The sequence below is a fragment of the Denticeps clupeoides genome, chromosome 16 (assembly GCF_900700375.1).
Source record: "Denticeps clupeoides chromosome 16, fDenClu1.1, whole genome shotgun sequence".
Taxonomy (NCBI): domain Eukaryota; kingdom Metazoa; phylum Chordata; class Actinopteri; order Clupeiformes; family Denticipitidae; genus Denticeps; species Denticeps clupeoides.
Genome location: NC_041722.1, coordinates 14,959,361 through 14,981,421, shown reverse-complemented (window position 1 = coordinate 14,981,421; position 22,061 = coordinate 14,959,361). Strand labels below are relative to the sequence as shown.

General features: G+C 44.3%; 1 protein-coding gene across 5 annotated transcripts in view; it reads left to right on the top strand.

The window, feature by feature from the left end:
* Positions 1-22,061, top strand: part of lrp4 (low density lipoprotein receptor-related protein 4) — a 78,520-nt gene that overhangs the window by 29,895 nt on the left and 26,564 nt on the right. For all 5 annotated transcript variants that reach the window (XM_028956290.1, XM_028956289.1, XM_028956288.1 and 2 more), the window contains exons 2-4: positions 7,393-7,539; positions 17,962-18,078; positions 21,055-21,168. In XM_028956290.1, the coding sequence (XP_028812123.1) occupies positions 7,393-7,539; positions 17,962-18,078; positions 21,055-21,168 (378 nt within the window). The remainder of the gene's footprint in view (positions 1-7,392; positions 7,540-17,961; positions 18,079-21,054; positions 21,169-22,061) is intronic.

The window sequence follows — 22,061 nt, the reverse complement described above, 5'->3', positions numbered from 1 at the left end:
TCTTTTCTCTCCCTCCCTCTGTGCTGGTGTGTTCTGGCTTAAATGGGCACTCCTGACTCCAGACGTATTGACAGGAGCCGCTGTGTGCATTTTCATAACCCCGGTCCTGACTGATGTTGGGCGGAGGTGTAGGTGAAAGGTGGCTGCCGTGTCACACAACATGCGCTTGCGCACTGACACACACACAGACAACCTGATCTGTGCTGTATCTGCATATGTAAGTGTGTGTCAAAGCGGCCCTTTACATTTAATGAACTGGTCCTGTTCCATTTTTTTTTTTTTTTTTTTTTACTTTTATACTCACAGTGTAATCAGTAGGGTGGTGTCGTGCTGAGCTGGTGCCACCGTGCCACCTGCGTACACTGTCCTCCACCCATCAGCTGAGTTTCAGGCCTCCCATGTTCTGTTTTTTTTTGACGACAAGACCGAACAGAGCTGGCATGCTCCCACACTCCCTTATGGGGATCCGTCTTTGTCTCTGTGCTTTGTTCCTGTGGGACCAACACATCCACACTTACACTCACACCCACCCCCACACACACAATTACTTACTTATTAGATCATTGTGGGAACCATGATAATATCTATGTAATTTCTATGTATAATGAATAAATGAAGCTATATTTAACATAAGGCAATCGTTTTAAATGTATTGTTTTAAAGATAGAGTAAATGAATAGACGAATAAATGAGGACAGAAAAAGACACACAGGACAAGGCAGCTCCTGGCCCTGCATGAGTTGGAACTGCAGTGGCTGATGGGTAATTAATGAGGGGAGATGGAGATGATGATGAGGTATTGGCATCCCCTGTTTGCTAACCACTGTAACCGCAAGCGACCATAACCGCGGCGACCGGTCCTGCTGTGGGGGGATGATGGGAGCCCTGACGCATTCCAGATGTGGCGGTTTTGGGAAGACAGGAGGGCAGAGGCAAGAGTCGAGGAGGAGGAGGAGAAGATCGGAGTGAACAGACACGTCCGTTTTTTTTTTTTTCCGGAGAATGTCCTCGCTACATAAATCTGACTGCTGCTGTTATTAAAGCAAACACCCTTAATTGGCCTGATCAGATTTCTGTGCAGCTCCCCATAGGAGAGGAAATGACCTGGCGGCACCTCCACCTCCTCTAATTAAACTGTCCTTGCCATAATGGCTTTGATTATTTGAGAAGTGACACCAGACACCAGAAAAGTCAGTTTGTCTTGCGGCCTTTAACTGACTTATTAACTTTTCCCCCTGTGCCATAATAAAATCCAGCCATTGTAAAGAATACTTTATCTGCTTTTAAGCCAGTTGCTCTTGTGCTGAATACGAATCTCTGATTGTCAATAATGGCTTTATTCACGCTAGGGTCACGGGTGTCAGGGCCTATCCCAGGTCATCAGTCCGGGCACTTTCATCGTGCTGTAGACAACGTGTCAGATTCAAGGGTTTGATAATAAGAATTCTTACGTCCCTGGTCTAGGGACAGGGACATTGCAAATGGGAAAAGGGGAAATTTCAAACTACACGACTGCACTTACGGTTAACCATGTATTGCAAACAAATGTATATAAACAGACAAACAAACGCAAAGCAGATCTGGTCAGTTGAGTGCTGATTCAAGTCTATGTTCTTCTCTTGTCTTCTGGTCTCATTGCTTCGCTTCACAACACACTTCCATCTTGTCCCAAACAGATGCCATTTTGAGCCCTCTGCCCTATTACAGCCCACCAATCACGGCATGACAGGAAGGGGGAGGAGTCCAATCATGGGCTGATGAGGAGCCACCCTGCAACATTACAGAGAGAGAGAGAAAGAGAGAGACAGACATACAAACAGAACATACACATACTCCTCCACGGGACGTCACAGAATTCCTGGAGTAATGCATTGGTCTAGTGGCTTGGTAACGGACGTTGTCCTGGTATAGTCCATTCTAGAAATTACAGACTTCAGAAGGAGTCTTTTGAAGGAAAAGTCGCTGTCACTTGGTGTTATATACCGCAACATGTGTGTTTCACATGAAACGGTGCTGTCACTAAACAAACCCTAAATAAACTCGCCGCTCCCGCCAGAACGCTCTGCTGTTTGCATACACAGGCACGGCTGCCATATACAGCTTGGAGTGCGGAGAAAGGGAATACAGAAAGAAAGTACGTGGGGGTTTTGGGGGTGTCAGCGTTCCTGCAGGGGTCTTCTTTATGCTAAATTATGCCTGTAAACTAGCGGAAGCAGATGTTTTTTTTTGTGTTTTTTTTAACACTCAGAAGAAATTGGCTTCAGGGGCTTTTGTAAGGTTTTGGACAAAGCAGGTTGTTTTGAATGAATCACAGCTTCCTCACACTCACACACACTGTGACATACTGTCTCACACACACACACACACACACACACACACACACTGTGACATACTGTCACACACACACACACACACTTGCACAAGCACACAGGCCCCTCCACAGAGTTGCTTGGGAGGTCCGGCCCTAATTAACGCTTTTAGGCCGGTGACGTCCATGCCAGGGTGACCACATGTGCCGGAGGTCAGTGGCCACCCCGATACCCACCTCAGGGGTGATCCCCTTTTGTTTTAAATATGGGGTCTCGACCACCGCGCCTCGCGGCCCACCCTGCATGGAACGTGTATATTAAGAAACGCTGGTCTGTCTTGCGGGGTTCACACTGTGTGCAGTAGTAATTATTCGCTGAAGGTGGCGGAGGCTACCCTCCCGCCGCTGTCGTCGTTTCCCTCCCTTCTCAGCCCCCCCACCCTTCACTTTGTTTGGGGAAATGTGGTCGAGTTGTTGTCTTTCAGGTTATTTGGAGACGGATTGGGCTTCCTGCTGCTCTGCTGTAGGTTGCGGTTGCGGCACGTTGGCTACGTCAGCTGTGGGACCACCTGTGGTGCGTGGAGGTGTTGGCCCGGGTCTGCAGCGGGAGGGACTGAGCGCCAGGAATCAGCTGCTTTCCTTTAGGAAAATGCCTGAACATTCTACCGTTTCATTACCGTCGGTTAGCGTTCTACAGGGGTGCAAAAATGATGAAAAGCACAGAAATGACTTGCTTGGCCTGGCTACATACTAATTCCTAGTTTGTTGACTAGTTGCCACACCGGTAATATGTGGCACAGATTTTTTTTTTTGGGCTCTGTATTATCGCCAGTACTTCAGTTTGCACATGTTGGAATGACGTTTAAATTGTCTGATGTAGGAACAACTCAATGATCAAACAGTCCCTGGAAACAAATATATGGATGCTTTTGAATCAAATAATAAGCCAGATATCCATATTTAACCATATATGCGCAATGATAGTGACTATTCAGCTTTATGTGTGTCCTGAGGTCTGACTGTAGTAATGAGGTAACCATGGAGGGGTGTTGAGTGACTAATTGCTAATTGTAAAAGTTTTTTTTCTTTTCTCCATGTCACATGTGAGTCATATCATTCACTGTCCTCCGATAGCAGCGCAAGTCATTTTCCCGTCACTTTTCCCTTCACAACCTAATCCTGAAATCCCGCTAATTGCCCTTTCTTTCTCTCTGCCAGGCTTCGACCTGTAATTTCCGGCTAGTCTGCACTGTTTGTCTACTCAAATTGAATTGTTCTACCTCTGTGGCTCGGCCCTTTAAAGTGCTTTTGTGTCCTGCTGGGATGGTTCTACCCATGTCCCCTGGTACCCCTACGCTTACCAGTTCAGCTTCCTGTCATCCTGTTCCCTCACTTTTATACCCACTTCCTGAGCCTGCCTGAGCCACTCAATAAGACAAGGAGGGGGCTCAGCAACCAGACACCTGCCACCCCGTCCCTGCTCCCCCAGGGCGGAGGTGGCTGTGATTATTGTGGTGATGGTGGGGATTTAATTTGACTTTATCCACTCCCTGTTTTTTTTCTTCTTCTTCTTCTCAGCCCAGTCTCTTCCTGTCCTGCAGCTTAGGTTTCGGCTCCGCCTCTTCCTGCTGAAAGGCTGCAGGTGTGAGTAGCACGAGTCAGGGTGGAAGGATTCTTGGCAGTGTCGGGGTGAAATTGATCCGGGAGGGGGAAGTGTGTGTGTGTGTGTGTGTGTGTGTGTAGGCCCAGTGACTTTACCATTCCAGAACAGTAGACAAACACACACAGGCGAGCATGCAGGTGAGGCTTTATCGCCCCCATCGACTTTCTTCTCAGGCTCCTCGTCATGGCGGCTGCTCCTAAAAGGACGAGGCGGGCACGGCCCGGTGGCATTCCATTGCATTGCGTTATGCTGTGCCAGGGAAATGCCACCTGCTTATACCTTGACGTTGCTTGTTCACATTAGCTTAGCATAACGCTAACACTGCGGTTGATCACAGTAATGCGGTTGAGTTGAAATGGATAAGGGCGGCATCTCCCGATCAACATTATCTCCCTTTTAAATCCAGCTGCGTGCCTGCCACCGCCAAAACTTTTTCATTTTTAGCTCCCGAGCGTGCTCTAGAATGCTCACAAGCTCCTGTGATCTAGCCGGGGTTTTGGAAGCGGCCGTGGTTTCCACAGCGCTGGCAGGTCCACCCTGTAATACATGTATGACAAATGCTGCCGTCTTTCAAGTGGTGATGCGTGACACGGCTGCTCAGTGATCTTCAGTAAAAAGGGCTCTAATTCACTTTTGGGGGAAAGCCGCGGTAATCTATATATACACACACGATTGTGCATCATGATGGAGTTTTGATATGCTTTTGTATGTTTGTGTCTCACATGCATACACTGAACAAATCGGCTGAAAGCAAAACTTCCACAAACATTTTGGGGACAGTGGTGTTGAAATGGGTCCAAATCCCGAACCACCAAGGTGACACTGAGGTACCCTTGAGCAAGGTACCGTCCCCACCCACTGCTTCAAGGGCACCTGCCTACTAGAATGAGAGCAATGGGTTAAATGCAGAAGACACTTTTTGTTATGTGCTCTTGCTGTGTATCCCTTTCTGATGGAAGACCCCCCTGTAATCTCTACAGAACATGAAGTCTACATTCATGGACAAAAGTTTTTTTTCACAAAGCAGTATTTGCACTGCACTGGTGGCACCCCGAACCCATGGCTCAATCATCTTCTTGGGCACCCAGAAGCCTTCTTCACAACACTTGAACCTCTTTCCTTGAAGTTTTAGATGACCTTTTTTTGTGCAACGCACATGCACGTGATACCTTGACTTCATGTGACACCTTGCAGGTAACCATGGTTAAACAGAAGAAGGACAATGATTTCAAGCAAGTCTGCAATTCTAACACAATCAGCATGACTGAATGATCTCCAGCCTTAATGCTCCTCAACCCTCTTACTCGTGTTAATGAGAGGATCACTGAAATGATCTCAGAAGGTCCTTTTGTGGCAGGGCTGAAGTGCAAAAAAAAAAACAGCAAAAATGTTTTGGGTTTTTTTGGGATTAACTTTCTTTTTATGATTCCTCTTCATAACATTTTGGAGTATATGCAAAGTGCCATAATAAAAATGGAAGCAGAAAACTTTGGAAAAAACTGTATTTGTGTCATTCTCAAAAGCTTTTGCCACAACTGTACACACAGAATCCTATGAGTGCCATTAGATTGGTGAAAGGAGAAGGAATTGTGGAGAGATGATGTTTAAAAAAATGGACCTCAGTATCCTTTGATAGTTGATACGCCAGTATCCAGTTTCAAAGTTGATAATGTTTTTTTTTCCCCCTTGTTCTGTTCTTACACAGATATCGTGATTGTATCATACTTGACTGGCTCGACAGTCATATCGCTCGAGTGGTCCCACCGTCTCTCAAAGTACATTGAAGACATGCATCTAGACTCTTCTCTGTTTTGGCTACTAGGTGGTGGAATGAACCTCCCCTAGATGTCCAAATAGCTGAGTCACTGAATGTCTTCAACCATATGTGGAGAATTCTCCGATATCATCTTTACCATGGGCAGCAATTCAACATTTTATCTTTCGTGGGACTTTCTGTAATGAGACTGGATGCTCCACTCAGTGCAGACCGAGGTGCCACTGAGCAAAGCAACATCCCCACACACTGCTCCCCGGGCGCCTGTCATGGCTTCCCACTGCTCACCAAGGGTGATGGGTTAAATGCAGAGGACACGTTTCATTGTGTCACTGTGTGCTGTGCTGCAGTGTATCTCTTCTCACTCTGACAGGCTCTCCTGGGTTGACTGATGCCTTTGTGTGGCATCCAGTAAATGCCTCCTCCTTCTCCCCACTCCTTCCATCCCTTTCTACTGTGTTCTTCTCGTGCTCTTCCTCTGTAGTCAGACGCTCATTAGTGGTTATCAGGGACTTTATTCAAATCTCCACTGTGTGTAATAGAGACCATTTACTTTTATGAAGATTGTATCTGTTACTACTACTTTAAACACACACACACACACACACATTGTCATATAACAACGCATTTGTACACGAAACAGTTTATCATTCTAAATGTTATTTTTTCATATTAGTATCAAAAATTAATTGAGGTAAAAATACAGCTAAATCCAAAGCATGTTTTTTTACTGCATGTCTATGTTTTTTTTTGTTTAAGAAGAGGCAGGTCTTCTGGTCAGGCTCCCTGTCGTCTGTTCTACATGAGGAGCTGCGCACTTTCACACTTGGCTGCAAGCGTTTTATAGGTCTCTCCTTTTAAGACCCTCACCCGCCCTCTCCCTTCAATCTTCGGCCCTTTCATGGGATCTAAAGGCACCATCGTCTCATGTGAACGGGGGAGCTTTTTTCATACACACCCTCACTGATGAAACGATGTTTTTTTTTAACTGCTGTAAATCTTATTCACATGGCGGGCGGCTGGGTGCAGGCAATGGCTGCCGTTTTTTTCTTGTATGAAACTCTGTGGCCACTCAGCAACAGCCAACTGGAACAACTCATATACGACTGTACATGTCCACTTCACTCAGATGGTTTTGCCATATGCTGCCATGCCACTGCTGTTTGCCTGCCATCGCACATTTCCGACATTTCTGACCAGCTGGTTTCATGTACTGAACTGGCACTTGACATTAACACTAATATACGGTTATGCTGAGAAGGGGTAGCCAGTTTTATTTTTTTTTTTTTATATATACCACAGTACAAATAACTATACACACTGAAATTGCTGAACTTTAAAAACATTTATTATACATTGAGTATTGAAAACGCGCACATTATCATTTAAGAGTGTTTGTAATGTCTACATGTACAACTGTGCCCATATTTTCATTTCAGACAAACGTTTGTAAAAATTACAAAAGTTGTAATTGGTTTAGTGGCAACTTCTAAACTTTTCTGTGAATAATCATTGAGCTGAATCTCATTCTTTGTGGCATTTCAGTCCTTTTGAAGAATCAGATTTATAGTTGGTGATAGTTGGTGATTTTTCCATGTGTGTATTTCTTGTGTCTGACGGTGCTCGCTTCTTTGGTTTCTTTTGCAGGCGGCTTGGGAAGCACAGAGTGTTCGTGTGGCCGAAATCACTTCACCTGTGCGGTGAGCGCGTTCGGAGAGTGCACCTGCATCCCAGCGCAGTGGCAGTGTGACGGTGATAATGACTGCGGTGACCATAGTGACGAGGATGGCTGCAGTGAGTACAGACCCACGTAAACTGACAAAAAATAACACAGTCGTCTCAGAGTCTTGCAAATGTGTGTCCAGTCTCATTTCCGCCTTTTTTCTTTAACAATTTTTCCGTGGCTCGCATTATATATAACAAGCCACATCCTGACCAACAATCACTTTGAATTTCGGCTTCTCCTTATGATTTACTTAGTCATTTCTCAGCTTTTAACTCTTATTTCATGTTGTCGCTGAACTTGGATTCTCAGTCACTTGATTTGATTGGTACCACGTGGGCTAATTTGTCTCCATCTTTCCAACGTTAAATCAGTGAGCGGGTGCCCTGCGTCTGACTGAAACTGAGCCGGAGCTTTAAAACCCAGAACCAAAACATTCTTCCTCTCTCAGGGCCAGTCTGGGTTTGCTTACCAACGCTTGAGTGACTTTTGGATTTTAAAATGGCTGGGTTCATGGGCCAGTGGCAGCAGCATCAGTAGGGGAGTGTGTGTGTGTGTGTCTACAACAGTTTCCATGTTCCAGCAGCTAATCCGCAGTCCACACATTCCTCTTACATTGTTGACAGTCAAACACACACACACACACACACACATTTTGAACTCTAATACAATAAGATCTGGTTACCTTTAGTGCCGGGTCAGGCGGCTGTGTTGTGAGATGTTGAGAAGCATGTCAGCCAGGCCAGGCGTCACACACACACACACACACACACACACACACTTTCAGGACCTGCAAGGACGAGTTCAGAGAACAAGGTCAGGAATATCAAACCCTCATAAACAATTTCTGACACTGAGTTCTGCACGCTGTTACATGACACCACACCAGCATCTGACAAAAGAATTTCTCTCGTCTTGTTGCCGCTGCAAGGCTGACGGGCAGCGCCCGCGTAGTCGAGTGGCACCCTGACCTTTCTACGGAATCCTGCAATGCCATTAACATGGTAATAGTGTCATGTCATTTGTATGAAAGGACTGTAAGGACCAATGGACCATAAAAAAGTCCCAGACTTCATCTGTGTTGAGGCTAAAACCTGCTCATTAAGATGCCAAGAACCTTGCAAGACAGACTAATCGTTATTGATTACAGCAAATTAATTTAGGAGCGGACCGGCTTGTTCTTACTTAACCGCTGTATGTAAAAATGCTCAAAATGTTAGATGGCCAGCCATCCTGGATTCCCTCCTTTCACCCCCATGTTTCTTTTAAGAATGTAGTGTGACTACGATGAGGCACTGATGAGGGCAGATCTGATAAGATGGCTTGAGGTTGGAGGTTAGCTGATCATGTGACGAGCTCCTCCATTAACAAAGATTGAATTAACTCCGGCCTTGTCAAGACACCCATAAAACAGGGTCTGCCTTGATTTTATGGCTTCTAGGAATGCTGTTCAAACAGGGCAGCTTGCTTTAATTTTTGGCTAATGTTTTCTTTCTAAATCACAAACACACACACACACACACACACACACACACACACAAAAATTCCTCGATCTGTCTGTCTGATTTTTTTTTTAGACCTTTTAGACTCCTCTGAATTTCCCATGAAACAGAAAAGGTATTTTCTATTAATTTAAGTCTTCCCCTTCCAGACATATTTAATGGTCTAAATTGTGTGTAATGGTGATAGGGCTTCGTCGACGGAAGGATTGTTGGTTGTTGACAGCTCTTTTTTGAGTGTGTGTGTGTGACTACATACTTCTTTTGATTTAATTAGGAACTGGAGCCTAAAGTGGGGTGGTCCATTCTCTTTTTGTGGTCTTATATGGTGCAGTGTTGCATTGTGTGTGTAACATGCGTGTTTTGACATGGAGATGATCTTGTTTCATTGGGGGCCACAATGGAGCATAGAGTGGATCCTTGAATTTTTAAAGCGGGTAAAGACTGTTGGGTTAAATGTTGCTGGCCTCATACCAACTAGCTTTAATGGACCTAAAACAATCCACATAATCCGTAATACCCAATCAGATGAGAGCTACTTTGGCAAAAACCCCTGATCAGAACTTTTTAAAACGTTTTACTATCCAAAAATCATCTCAGTAACATGGTCTGATTTTTTTTTTATCAGGATTATAGCAACAATTAACTGTTGGTTTTTAACAGTAAAATTAGCTTCCACTTCTCTTCAAAAAACAGCCCAGTCTGTGATGTTGCTTTTCTACATTATCATGCTTGAAAATTGTGAACCCCTGAGAATAAATATGACCTGAGGCTGTCAAATTTGTGATTCCCTGCATAAATATGGCCTAAAGCATCCTCAGATTGTCAAAGTAGACAGAGAGAACCCAATTAAACAAATACCGAAACAATTATTATATTACTGAGGAAAAATATTGGAGATAAATAAGGACGAAGCATGTTTTTGATCATTTGGCAGTGACACTGAGGATCTGTCCAACCCTGACACCAATCAGAGGGGACATGTGGACAGAGCAGCCTGGTTATTGAAGGCCAGATTGCGGGGAGAGATTGAGTGATGGGGAAGGAGGTTGAAAATCTCAGAAGCTGTTTGCGTCGCGCCGAGAACACATGTGGCCGCCGGCTCATCTTTATGCATGGTCGTGTGTTATAAGAGGCCCTCAGGGGTGCCCATAAATCAGCCTGTTGAGGGCTAGAAAAAAATAAATCTCATCTGGACACCGATGTCTTGTTTCCCTGCTGGAGCGTTTGGGATGAAAATGATTTGAAAACATTTTCTCCTGGGGAGAGTGGCCTTTTTGCTTGCCCTCGGCTTTGAAAAGTGGAGGGTGGAACTTTTCAAGGACAACCTCGTAATTAGTAAAGATGAAACTTAATGAAGGCATAAATCAAAAACAGGCTCATCAAATTAATGACAGCCCTCTTTTAAAATTGCTAGTATGTGTGTGTGTGTGTGTGTGTGTGTGTGTGTGTGTGTGTGTGTTGCCATGGTATGTCTCGGACAACCTGCTGTTTCTCAGCAGTGGACGGTCCTTCCTATGACTCATCACTGACATACTTAAACCATTATTCAGCCTGTAGGACATTGACTTTATCAGATATCTGCTGTTGCTCTGCTCAGAAAGCTGCGAGAAGTGGCAGCGTGGTGCTCCAGGCAATTAAAAAGGTGTTAAGGATTTTGGTGCCACATTTTTTTTATTTCTTTTTTCCCCATTTGAAAGGAGTAGGTTCAACTGCTTACAATAAATAAAGTTGTTCAATGATGTCATTGGTCCTGTGGTCATATCCCACAGACCAATGTGTTCATCTGTCTAATCTCCTAGCCTAGCCTCTGAACAAAATACTTTCATACTTGTAAGTGATTCTTGCTAGTCTGGGATAACTAGTCCACGTCCAACTAAATCATAATGCCTGAATATGACCTGAAATGTTGCTTCAGCAATTGAAAATACATTGACCGTGCTGTTACAGGATGATGTTCACATTGCTCTATTTTTTTTTCCATGTCGGGTGTACTGTTTTCTTTCTGTTGGCACTTCCTCTTCAATTTTAACATGCAAATCAGTCATGAGAGGAAACACATTTTGACTTTTTCCGACTATGCCATCATTTCTGGTTCAAAGTCTGGTTCAAAATGAATAATAATAATATTATTAATAGCTATTCAGGGGCATTTTTAATATTCAATACTTAAGTGAGAATTTTAAAAATGTACCACAGTCTCCCCTCTCCTCTAAAACGAGGTTTGGAAATGCCAGTATTGCATGAATGATCAAAGACACAAGGATAGATGGAGTGACTGAATGGGGGGAGGCATGAAGAACCATGTCACTTTTCAACCATTTGTTCAGTTTAATGCCCCTCTCTTTCCCCCCTCATCCTGGCTCATTTTCACCTCTTATCTCTTGCTTCGTCACCTCTCAGTTGCTTCCCTTTGATCTTTTATTTTTTCCGCTTTAGGTACTCAGTATCACACTCAGCAGCACAGATTAAGGCCGCCGTTGCCTCTGCGCACAGCCGCACACAAGCCCACGCACAGATACGTCCCTGCCTGAACGAGCGACCCCCTGCTTAGTTAAAAGCCTGGGGCCGTCGTGGGGCGAGGGGGCGGTGGATCTGGTTGGAGGTTCGGGAGGAGAATAGCAGCGGCGATTCACGGGCCGACACGCTTCTGTCTTAAGTCGATTCAAATGCAGCGTGCGTGCGTGATGAAGGGTGAGAACACTCGCTCCTCCATCAGTGCGTGCTGCAGGGGGTTCATTCCCACCGCTATGACTCGGTGTCCAAAAATGTTCCTTGTTTTACCCATAATCCTCTGGTCTCTGCAGCAGAAGCCAATCAGAATGCACCTGCACCCTCGGGGATGCCTGTGCCCAGCATGAAGTGAGTGCAGAACTTTAAAAGCAGATTATAGCACTCGGCCTGCTGCCTGGCTTTCCCCTACGCTGTTCAGGGATGGAGGAATTTGCTTCTTCTTCCTTATTTTTTCTTTTTGTTCCAGGGTTTCATTTGGAGCAGTTTGTATTCGCCAGCATTTGCATAATCCTTCCATTGCAGCAATTTGTTGGCAGTGGCCCATGGTGAACTTGTATGGGTCTGAGCATTTTAACCGCCTCCACTCCCCCACCCACCTAAATATTTACTCCTGGAGTAGTGGAGGACACTTGTACTGACCGAAAAGCGGCGATTAGTGAATAAGAGAACAAAACGAAGAATGGAATAAAACATCACTTTGATCTGATCTCCCATTAAAAGATGCACTTTTAAGACAAACCCTTTGCTCTCCACAGTTAGCATAACCTTTTCAGCCTAAATGCAAAGACAGAATGCTCTTTAAATGTTTACCAGGATGTTGGCTGAAAGGAGGGGGGGGGGGGGGGGGGTTGAGAGGATTACTGAAGCATTCCTTCTGCACAAAAAAGAAACGCTAAATATGACAGGTGATGTGTGCCCACATTAGAATGAATTGTGGTGTTATTACCCTCAAAGGTCACCATCTGGTCTTAAATGTGCTCCCTTAAAAGTTTTGCAGTGTTCAAAGCCAGCGTGTATTTTACCATATACATGTGCACCATACCGTTAGCTAGGATGGGGTCAGTACCTTTTTCTAGTAATTATCAATCACCATCAGAATTTTCCCAGTAATTTACCATAATACATTGTAATTTATTAAAATGACTAGAGGACCCAATGGCAACTGAGTGTGTAGTTGTGATTGATTGCTGATGTAGTATGAACCCTTAAAGACCCAATCACAAGTCAGGATGATGTACAGCGGTTGTACGGAACTGTACAGCAACCTGACAACATGTGATGTAGTCTGAATTGACCATTAATGTCAGTTCCTGAGGTTAATCAGGAACTGATTACCACAGGGAGGTTGTAGCGTAGTGGGTAACACACTCACCTATGAACCAGAAGACCCAGGTTCAAATCCCACTTACTACCATTGTGTACCTGAGCAAGACACATAACCTTAAGTTGCTCCAGGGGGACTGTCCCTGTAACTACTGATTGTAAGTTGCTCTGGATAAGGGCATCTGATAAATGCCGTAAAAAAAAATGTAATCAGTATTCAGTTTGGCAACACTACTCGATTGTGGATGTTTAAAAGCTGGCAGGCCAGAACGTGTCATCGTAAGCCACTATAATGCAATATAATGCAAACTTTTAATCCTGACTGCGTTAAAAGAAGGAACGATACAAAGGAAATGTGGCTTAATTTCTATTCAAAATTACCTCACATACAATAACATGAAAGCCTTTGGGAGACACCTATTCCCATGCATTCTTATCATATGAGACCATCCAACTTAAGATCATCCACCTGACTTTGTCATTACCCTCTAGACACGGATTTTAATCACAGCCTCTGCTTGCTCGGTTTAGGTGTGCAACAGAACAGGCCTTTTTAGGTCACTTTGGGTTTTTTTTTGCTTGCTCTTTTTTTTGTCCCATCCCTCCTGATTTCACAACTTGATCATCTCCTGATCTGCTTTGCTGGAAGTTCCCCTCAGGGTGCAGGGCTGTGGGCTCCTGTGGGATGGCAGGGCTCTCTCTATAAGTGTGCAGATTGAGATAAGCATGGGACACCACCACTGCACAGGCTTCTGGTCTTCAGCACTGGCAGGCAGTGGCCTCCTGTGTGGCCCCGAAGAGCTTCTGTGCTCACGAGGCCCCAGGTGCAGCCTATGGGAACAGATACGTCCCTTATCTGAGCTGCAGACTCTCCGGTGCAGATTCATGTCTTGCTCAAGTGTCTCTTTTAACATCCTTTCTGCACTTGGGGCTGTTTGTCATGGCAGCACACAAACATATGGTGGTCAAATTTCTGTTTCCAGCAAAAAAAAAAAAATTGGACCTTGATTTTTTTTTTGCATTAGTGACAGTATACACCCATTGTGCAGTTTCTATACAACACTACAATACATTTTAAGCATTTTGAAAATAATTATATCTAAATAGAGATTTTTTTTCATTTGACTCAAATCTAACTCTGTCACATCACATTCAATGAAATTCAATTATCACATTATCACATTCTGACAGAGTTAGATTTGAGTCAAATGAAAAAAATATCTCTATTTAGATAATATTATTATTTTGGCACATGAATTGCTGGTTATATGATAGAAATGAAATATTATTCTACAGAACCCAAGTCAGTGAAGAAATGGACCTGTATGTGCAATTAGCAGAGAAACAGTTGAGCTGCTGTGAGGAAGCGCTGAGCCCATCTGCACACTGTCCTGTCTGCAGCCTCCCCGAGCCGCCCGGCCCTGGCTGTCAGGTTCTTTACAGAGCCTGAGGTGCGTTAAAAAGCATGTCTGACAGGCACGCACGCAGCCAAGAAAAGCCATGTTCTGTCCTACCACTCCCAGATTTAGAATGGCAAGAAATATGCGGCCGACTGGAGGCCTGCCAGCGATCAGATAAGGCCTCCTCTGTCAGGATGGGCATTGAAAGGTGAGGCGAGAGCGTGTGTTTGTTGTGCGGCATATCTGAGGAGGGCTGTTTTCCGGCTCGCAGGTGAGCAGACAGCGCGGGTAATTATGACTGAGATAAGGGCAGGGGCAGTGCTGCACGTGGTGGAGGGGCTGGAGGGCGACCCACGTAACCCACAGTCGATCAGAGGAATTCTGTTCACCACAGCCACGCTGCTCGACCCGGCTGGATTTGGTGGTTTTTCCTCTGATCCATCCCTCATGAACCCACTGAATTACTGTAGCTGTATAGAAATAGATAATCATTTGAAATGAATTGGGTAAAAGCTGAGGTTGTGTGACTATTGTTCATTATTATTTTCTGCTGTTGGCCTCTTTTGGTCCATATTATAAACTAAAACCGCTGTCAGTTTCCTTCCAGCGCAATACATCAACTTATTCACTTATTCTATACTGTTATTAGATATATCCCAATGACTTTCTATACGACATTTACACAGCCCCACCATCAGATGTGACTAGATGTTACCCATTTTATCAGTATTCTTTAAGTTTGCAAGAAGAAATTGTAATATTATTTTCTAAATTGTAAGCCTATTTTTTTGGCATCTCTGTGTGCATGGTGAAAGGAGAGCAGGCTTCAAGAATCAGGCGACAAACACTTTGTTTGGGGGTCCTGATGCTCTCGCAAGGCAGCTGTTAGTATCCTAGTTAAGTTTTAGGAAAGACATCTGGATTTTGAGGATCAGTCCTCCCTCCCAGCCTGTCTCTGTGAGTGGCGTTAGGACAGACAAATTGGTCCCATAAGCAGGGCCATATCCTGAGCTACAGCAGTTAATAGGAGCCCATTACTGAGGGCCCTCGGAGCCGCTTTAAAACATCGCCGATCGTACCCCATAAAAGCGCCTGTGTCTTAGAACTCAAGGGAGAGATGGTGGCAAAAACACAATTGCTCATCTTTTACGACCGTTTTTTTACATCCAGGGATATACAGGCAGACTCACACTTATGTTTGTGTGAGGGGAAGCTAACATCTTCTGGCATTTATTACTTATAAAGTGAATTTATTTTGAGTCGCCGTATCCCTTAAGAGGTGCACAGAGATTCAGGACTTCCTGAAATGCTTGTTTAATCTGGACGGGGGTTTTTGATGGGAGTTTCGGAAGCTGTGTGTGGATGGGAACTCGAGTCGGAAATGTGATGCACGCAGTGACCCTGGAGGTCAGGTTTGTTGTGGGCCGCCTGCTCTCGCGCTCCTCGCTTTCAAGCAGGAGTGTAATGGCCTGATGTCCTGTCAGGTGGTGAAGATGAGGAGATATGTGGAATAAAAGCAGTGTCTTCATGAGTTTAATGTTCAGTGATTCAGCTGATAACAGACATGGACCGTGTGATCTGTATTTACTTGTAAGTAAGTCTATGGACCATGCCTGTCTGTATCAAGTACCAGTGGGCTATAACGGTGGTGATTCGTCTTTAATGTGTCTTATTTATACGAATGTGCGTTACGTCAGAGCCCATGTTCTGTCATGTAACACTGCTCTGTGTGTGTGTTTGTGTGTGTACTGTACCAGAAGTACAGAAGCCTCTTTGTCTTCAGCTGAAACTGGCGTAAACAAGACCAGAAGTATAGTCTGTCATGGCTTCACTTTTTGCCCCCTGCTCACCTTCACTTCCTGTCAGCAACTCGTGTAGATTTTGGCCGCAGCACTCCAGCTCGCTTACTGCCTAATGTGCCATGTGAGTTAACGTGCTGACGTGCTGACGTGCTAAAGGCCCACGCCTTAATCTTACTGTCCATGATAAAACTGATTTTATTGTCTCTCATTCTTTTTTTTATATTTTGATACACAGCAAAGCACACGGTGCACAGAAATATGTCCTATGCATTTAACCCTTATTGAGCAGTGGGCAGCCATGAAAGGAACCCAGGGAGCAGTGGGTGGGGACGGGGTCCCCCAAAAGGTGACCTCAGTGGCAGGTTTAGGATTTGAACCTGCAACCAGTCAGTTATGAGTATGCTTCCTTACCCGCTGGGCTACCACTGCCCCAAGTAACTCAACATAGTCAAACTATATATACATGAATTGGATCACCATAGCAGCCTAGGGATCGATTATGTCATAAATTAAAACAATTTAGAAGATAAAAATTGTCAACTGTTTGCAGCCGCATTAGTGCAAAGAAAATGAATGGTGTTTTCCATTCTTCTTTTCATCTTTGTCAATGATCACCAGAATGTGACCAGAAGTGTTGTCACAAGGTGCATTTTACAGAAATAATAATAATAACAGAATTATGTACACTGACAAAGCAAACGGAAAGACAATTGTTATTGTCAAGAATAAAGAAACGGATAAAAGAGTTTTGGCCATTTTCTTTGTGCACATGTGCATTTCTTTTTGATGCGTGTGTGTTTTGGTGAATGTAGGTCAGTAGGGCCCCGTCACTCGCTGTTCTTTCTCCCCCCTCCATTGACTAATGATTTATTCACTCGCCCACTTTCTCTTTCTAACCAGCCGTGGCTGTGACATGACATCATGAATTTTTAATGCCCAGCATAGTAAACGGTCAATATTTCATAGAGTGTATTGACAGGCGTGTGTGTGGCCCGAGGGCAGAAAAGCCCCTCTCTTCCTCACCAACCTCTTCCTCATCCTCATCTTCCCATTTTGAGAACATTGTTCTCTGCTCACAAAGAGCAACTTGCTGGGGGTTGGGATAGTAACGGAAAAGAGGAGTTTGTGCGGACTGTGTCTGTGTGTGTGTTATATAGAGAGTTTCCTTCACACACAGTACCCACCTCTTCATATTGTGTGTCCAACTGCACTCGATAATGGAGTTGAAGAGGTTGTGCTGTGCGATCTGGTCACCTGCCAAAAGTACTCTTCCCCTTTTTCCTGTCTTTCTGAATTTCATGCTACCATGTGGTTTCTGCCTGGGGAAAGTCCCTGCCATGGCTGGAGTGGAATACAAGACCAAATGAATATAGCGTGGTGAAGACATTGTCTATGATCAAGCCTTAATTAATGTTTTAACTACGTGAAATCATTGGTTATAACAAAAACATGCATATTGAAATGCATACATTGAGAGTCCATGCGTTTGCTGGATAGAGCACCAGCTGCCTTAAAATGAGTCAACAGCCTGCACCAGGGGATGAAAGAAACCAGCTTTGCAGTCAAAGTCGTCAGGTTTAATTGCTAGACAATTATCGGCCGCAGTCACGTGTAGACAAAAATAATTTTGCTCAGTAATTCTTTAATTCTTTGTTGTTTTCGATTGGCGTGTATGCTGTATGCTTTAATTCATACTCTACTTAATGGCATGGATGTCTGTGTCTAAGCAACCGTGAGCCATGCCATAAAAACCAGCATCTCCACTCTAATCCTAGGCTTTTCCATTAGACAAGCACTTTCTAACTAATATGGGCTCCCCATGCACTTATGAAATAATGACTACAGAGGGCAAAGGCTACAGCGGGCAGCCTTCGGTGATTGTTAACAAGAGTGGAGCGTGCCAAAAGTCCTAGTCACTCTACTTGAACTCTTTCTCGTGTACTTTTGTTCTGCAGTGCTGCCTACCTGCTCACCGGTGGACTTCCACTGTGACAATGGCAAGTGCATTCGCCGGTCATGGGTGTGCGATGGCGACAACGACTGTGAGGACGACTCGGATGAGCAGGACTGCCGTAAGTCAACTTCCTTTGTCCCCGGATTGCATTCTCACCCAGGATGTGTGTGTGTGTGTGTGTGTGTGTGTGTTTGTGTGAACGGGACCAATTTGATCTGCATTTTAGAGCTCTTTCATTATGGTCACTATAGATCCACCACAGGCTGCAGAAAGAACGCTGCATCTTGCCCTACAGTCTTTGAAGTTTTCTGCCTTGGCCTCCTTTCACGCCCCTATGGCAGAGTTGAAACGAAGTTAAAGCAACTGATGTTAATCCAGCTCCTTCATGATGATTATTCATCCTGCTGCAGATATGTGGCCTGGAACAGACGTGTCGACAGCCTTCACCCAAATGTTTGCTTTAAATGCATGTTGCTGAAGAAGGGAAAAAATAGAAACAACGAACCACAATGCCTGTACAAGAGGTCATGGCTCCCATGGCAACGACACCTGACATGAAGGGGAAATTTGGGGGTTGATCTTTGACCCTGCTGTTTACACGCTTCCTTCCATGGCCTCGGGGAGCACTTGGCAAGTGTGTGGTTGTTTCGTGTGTGTGTATTTGAAAAAATGAAATAGGCTGCAGCTGGCAAACAGAGGGACTGGTGTTACGTAAGTGAAATATGGAAGTGCATATATGTTTATAGGATTGTACACACATCTATGTTTAAAGATCCCCAGTTTGATGAATTTGGGTGTTCAGCTCAATATGACTCTCACAGTGCAGGCTTGGGCCTGAAGGAGCCAAGAGTCTCATGGAAGTGTGTGTTTCATTAAATGTGTAGCAAAACCCCCTTTTCTAACTTTTAACATAACTCTAAACCCTAAATTTAAGTTTTGGAGCCAAAGATAAGTGTAATGGTATTTTAAGGTTCTTACATTAAAATACCATGTTTTGGTATGTTTTGGTCCTCATTATGTTATAAACACACACATGCACTCACAAACACACTTTGCCTTTACATAAGGATCTGAAACATATAGAATATTGACATATTGTAGCAGCACACTCTGTAACAAGTGTCTTATTTAGTCTTGCAAAGGAAGAGGATGACTTTATATTAGGACAATACAGCATTATATTTGTCATTAAAATGTGTAAGTACCTCTTTGAAACAAGAACAAAACCCTGAACCTAACCCTGTCCCAACATTTAAGTTCAGGAAGTAAATACTGTATTTTCTTTTTGCTATTTATAAATGGCAAAATGTCCCCACATGTACTGAGCTGTTGTTTTTGGTCCCCATTTTAAATATGTGCATTAATGGATTAAGTCTCTAGCTGTTCACCTATCAGTCTCTGGTGTTGGGTCACCATGGGTCTGTGCGTTCCTGTCTGACCCATATTCTGCCTCTCAGACGCTGCCACGCCCTCTGCATTATGGGGGGTCTGTCTGGCATGAGCAGTTGATTAATGTTTCATCAAGCTGCCTTGTAAAAAAGAAAGCTCCCCCATTCCCTAACCAACTTATTATTTCATGCCCCCCCCCCCCCTTTCCCCTAGTTCACCTGCAGTGTATCTCTTCATCTGTTTCCTTATTCAGAGGGAGGGACAACAGCCATTCAGGCTCCAGTGGAGCTTTGCATCTTGTCAAAGTTTAAATAACGGGCCAGGAGGGAGAGAGAAACGTGCATCTCATGTTGCCCCGTGCTGTGTGTGGGGAAGGCCAGGGGCCTACACACAGACACACACACACACAAACACTGCAGAAAAAGACTCCCGCTCACCTCTGACCTTAGGCTGCTCTCTTGAATGATATTCTGCCCCATGCCTGTCTGACCTCTCACCTCTCCTCAAACAACAAAGAAATAAGTGATAAAAGTAAACGATAGTAATACATGTATAAGGAAAGAACAGTGTCATGACAATATTGTTTTTATTATTTGGTACTGATCTTATATTTATAATTTATATACTCAAATATCCTGGAAATCCAAAACCAAATTAAAAGCGCTATATGTGTGTGTATGTTCATGTTCATGTTCATGTCAGGTCACATGTTGAAGACAGAACCCCTTCCATGGTAAAACTCATAGCGAACTCCCGTTTGTCATGTGGCTTGCTGTAGATTGGGTCCGCTCGTTATTCATTCCAATCTGTCATTGGTGGAGGAAGTGCACGGCAAATTTATGGCCCAATAAGGAAGTGGCATTTCCTACGCGGACCCGACCGCCCGCACCCTGCTGCATGGCACATTTTTCTGAAATACTCCCCACCTCCCGGTGATTAACAGTCGGCCATCCACCGCTGACCTTCTAGCAGTATTTACTGTAAATTCACGTTAGACGTTCCACAGCATTATGACTTTAATATCCCATAAATCTTTGCTATGTGTTTTTTTATGAAACTGTGCACGTCTGATGGGGTGCGTAGCTTCAGCTTTTTTACAGCTGGATTCCTTCCCCTCTGATTGTGTGTGTGTGTGTGTGTGTATTGTTGGGGCCATGGTTAGTAAAGGTATAACTAGTGTAGATTAATTCTTAATGAGCACATACACACACATACACACAGTTGGACTGGCCCCCGCCCCCTCCCTCAACACTAAATAAATCATCATCCCCGGCGTGAAGTGCTACACTTACAGATGCATTGTGGGTGGTGGTGTTGCCGCCTGTGTAGCGTCCCCGCTGTCCAGAAGTGTAATTGGCTATCGATCGATGCTGCGCGTGGGTCTGCGTCAGTCGCGGCGTGCTGATGGCCTTGAGCGAAGGTGGTGTTTTACTTCTGCAGAGGCAGCCCTGTCACTTCACTAATGGAGGCAGTTAAACTCTCTCTTACACACTAACATTTTTTGCCCACAGATTCAAGAGCAGAAGACATCTTTAGACAACACAGCCATAGACGTTTTTAGACATCTTTTTCAGTTTTCTGTCTGTATTTTATTATTTAAACGTTCCGCTTATTTTTTTGTCAGTAGTTGAAACAGTTGTTGTGCTCACTGCATGAAGGATATGCTGATATGTTCACATTAGACTGTCTGTCGCTGTCTCTGTAGCCCCACGGGAGTGCGAGGAGGACGAGTTCCACTGCCAGAATGGCTACTGCATCCGCAGCCTGTGGCACTGCGATGGAGACAACGACTGCGGGGACAACAGCGACGAGCAGTGCGGTGAGTGTCAGTGTGTTATTAAGCTTATATGTCATCTGAAGCCATCGCCACTGGCTGGTTCCTAAAGTGGACGCATTCCATTATTTTCACCATCGTGCAATGGTGACATCACACTCAACACAACCAGATAAAACCAGATAATCCAATAAGCAACATTAACTACATGAAATTCTTTTATAAATGTTGAACCCACATATTGGGCTCCACTTTGAAACCTGGACATAACTAACTAATTAAGCATATTTGGGACATTGACCATATATTAGGTCACTTGTGTGATCATCATGGCATTTTTCTCACACTCACGTTGCTAGAATATGTACAGATAATTTAGTTTTCGCTGAGACACATTTTATAAGAATCACACACACACACACACGCAAACACATTGTCATTCTGTCATGTGCACATATTTCTAAAACTGCATACACACGCATGCACACACAGCTGGGCTTTGTGCAGACCAGGCCCCTCTCAGCACACATGGCTCTGCTGTGTGGTTCCCAGCCTGGGGGGGGCGCCAGAGATTGCAGGGGATGTGCGGAATTGTCTCTGCGCTGAGGTTACCAAAATGATATTTATAAACATTAAAGGTAGAAACAATCACACACCCAAAAGGATAATGACGCCGCATAATCCGGTATACTATATAAACTAGAACTGGGTCGGGCTCAGGTCGGCTCAGTCAGCAAACTTGAACTTACGGTCTACAGTAACTTTCCTTTCCGTATGATTCACTGCTTGTAAATTATTTTCCACGATTGGTAAATGTGTTTTGCAATGTTGTAAATTAAATTTATTAAACATTGCACATCAGTCGGCTCAGGTCAGGTCGGGCCTAACTTTTTAGGGACAATTACAGCTCTAATATAGACTCTATATAGCCTGCAGTC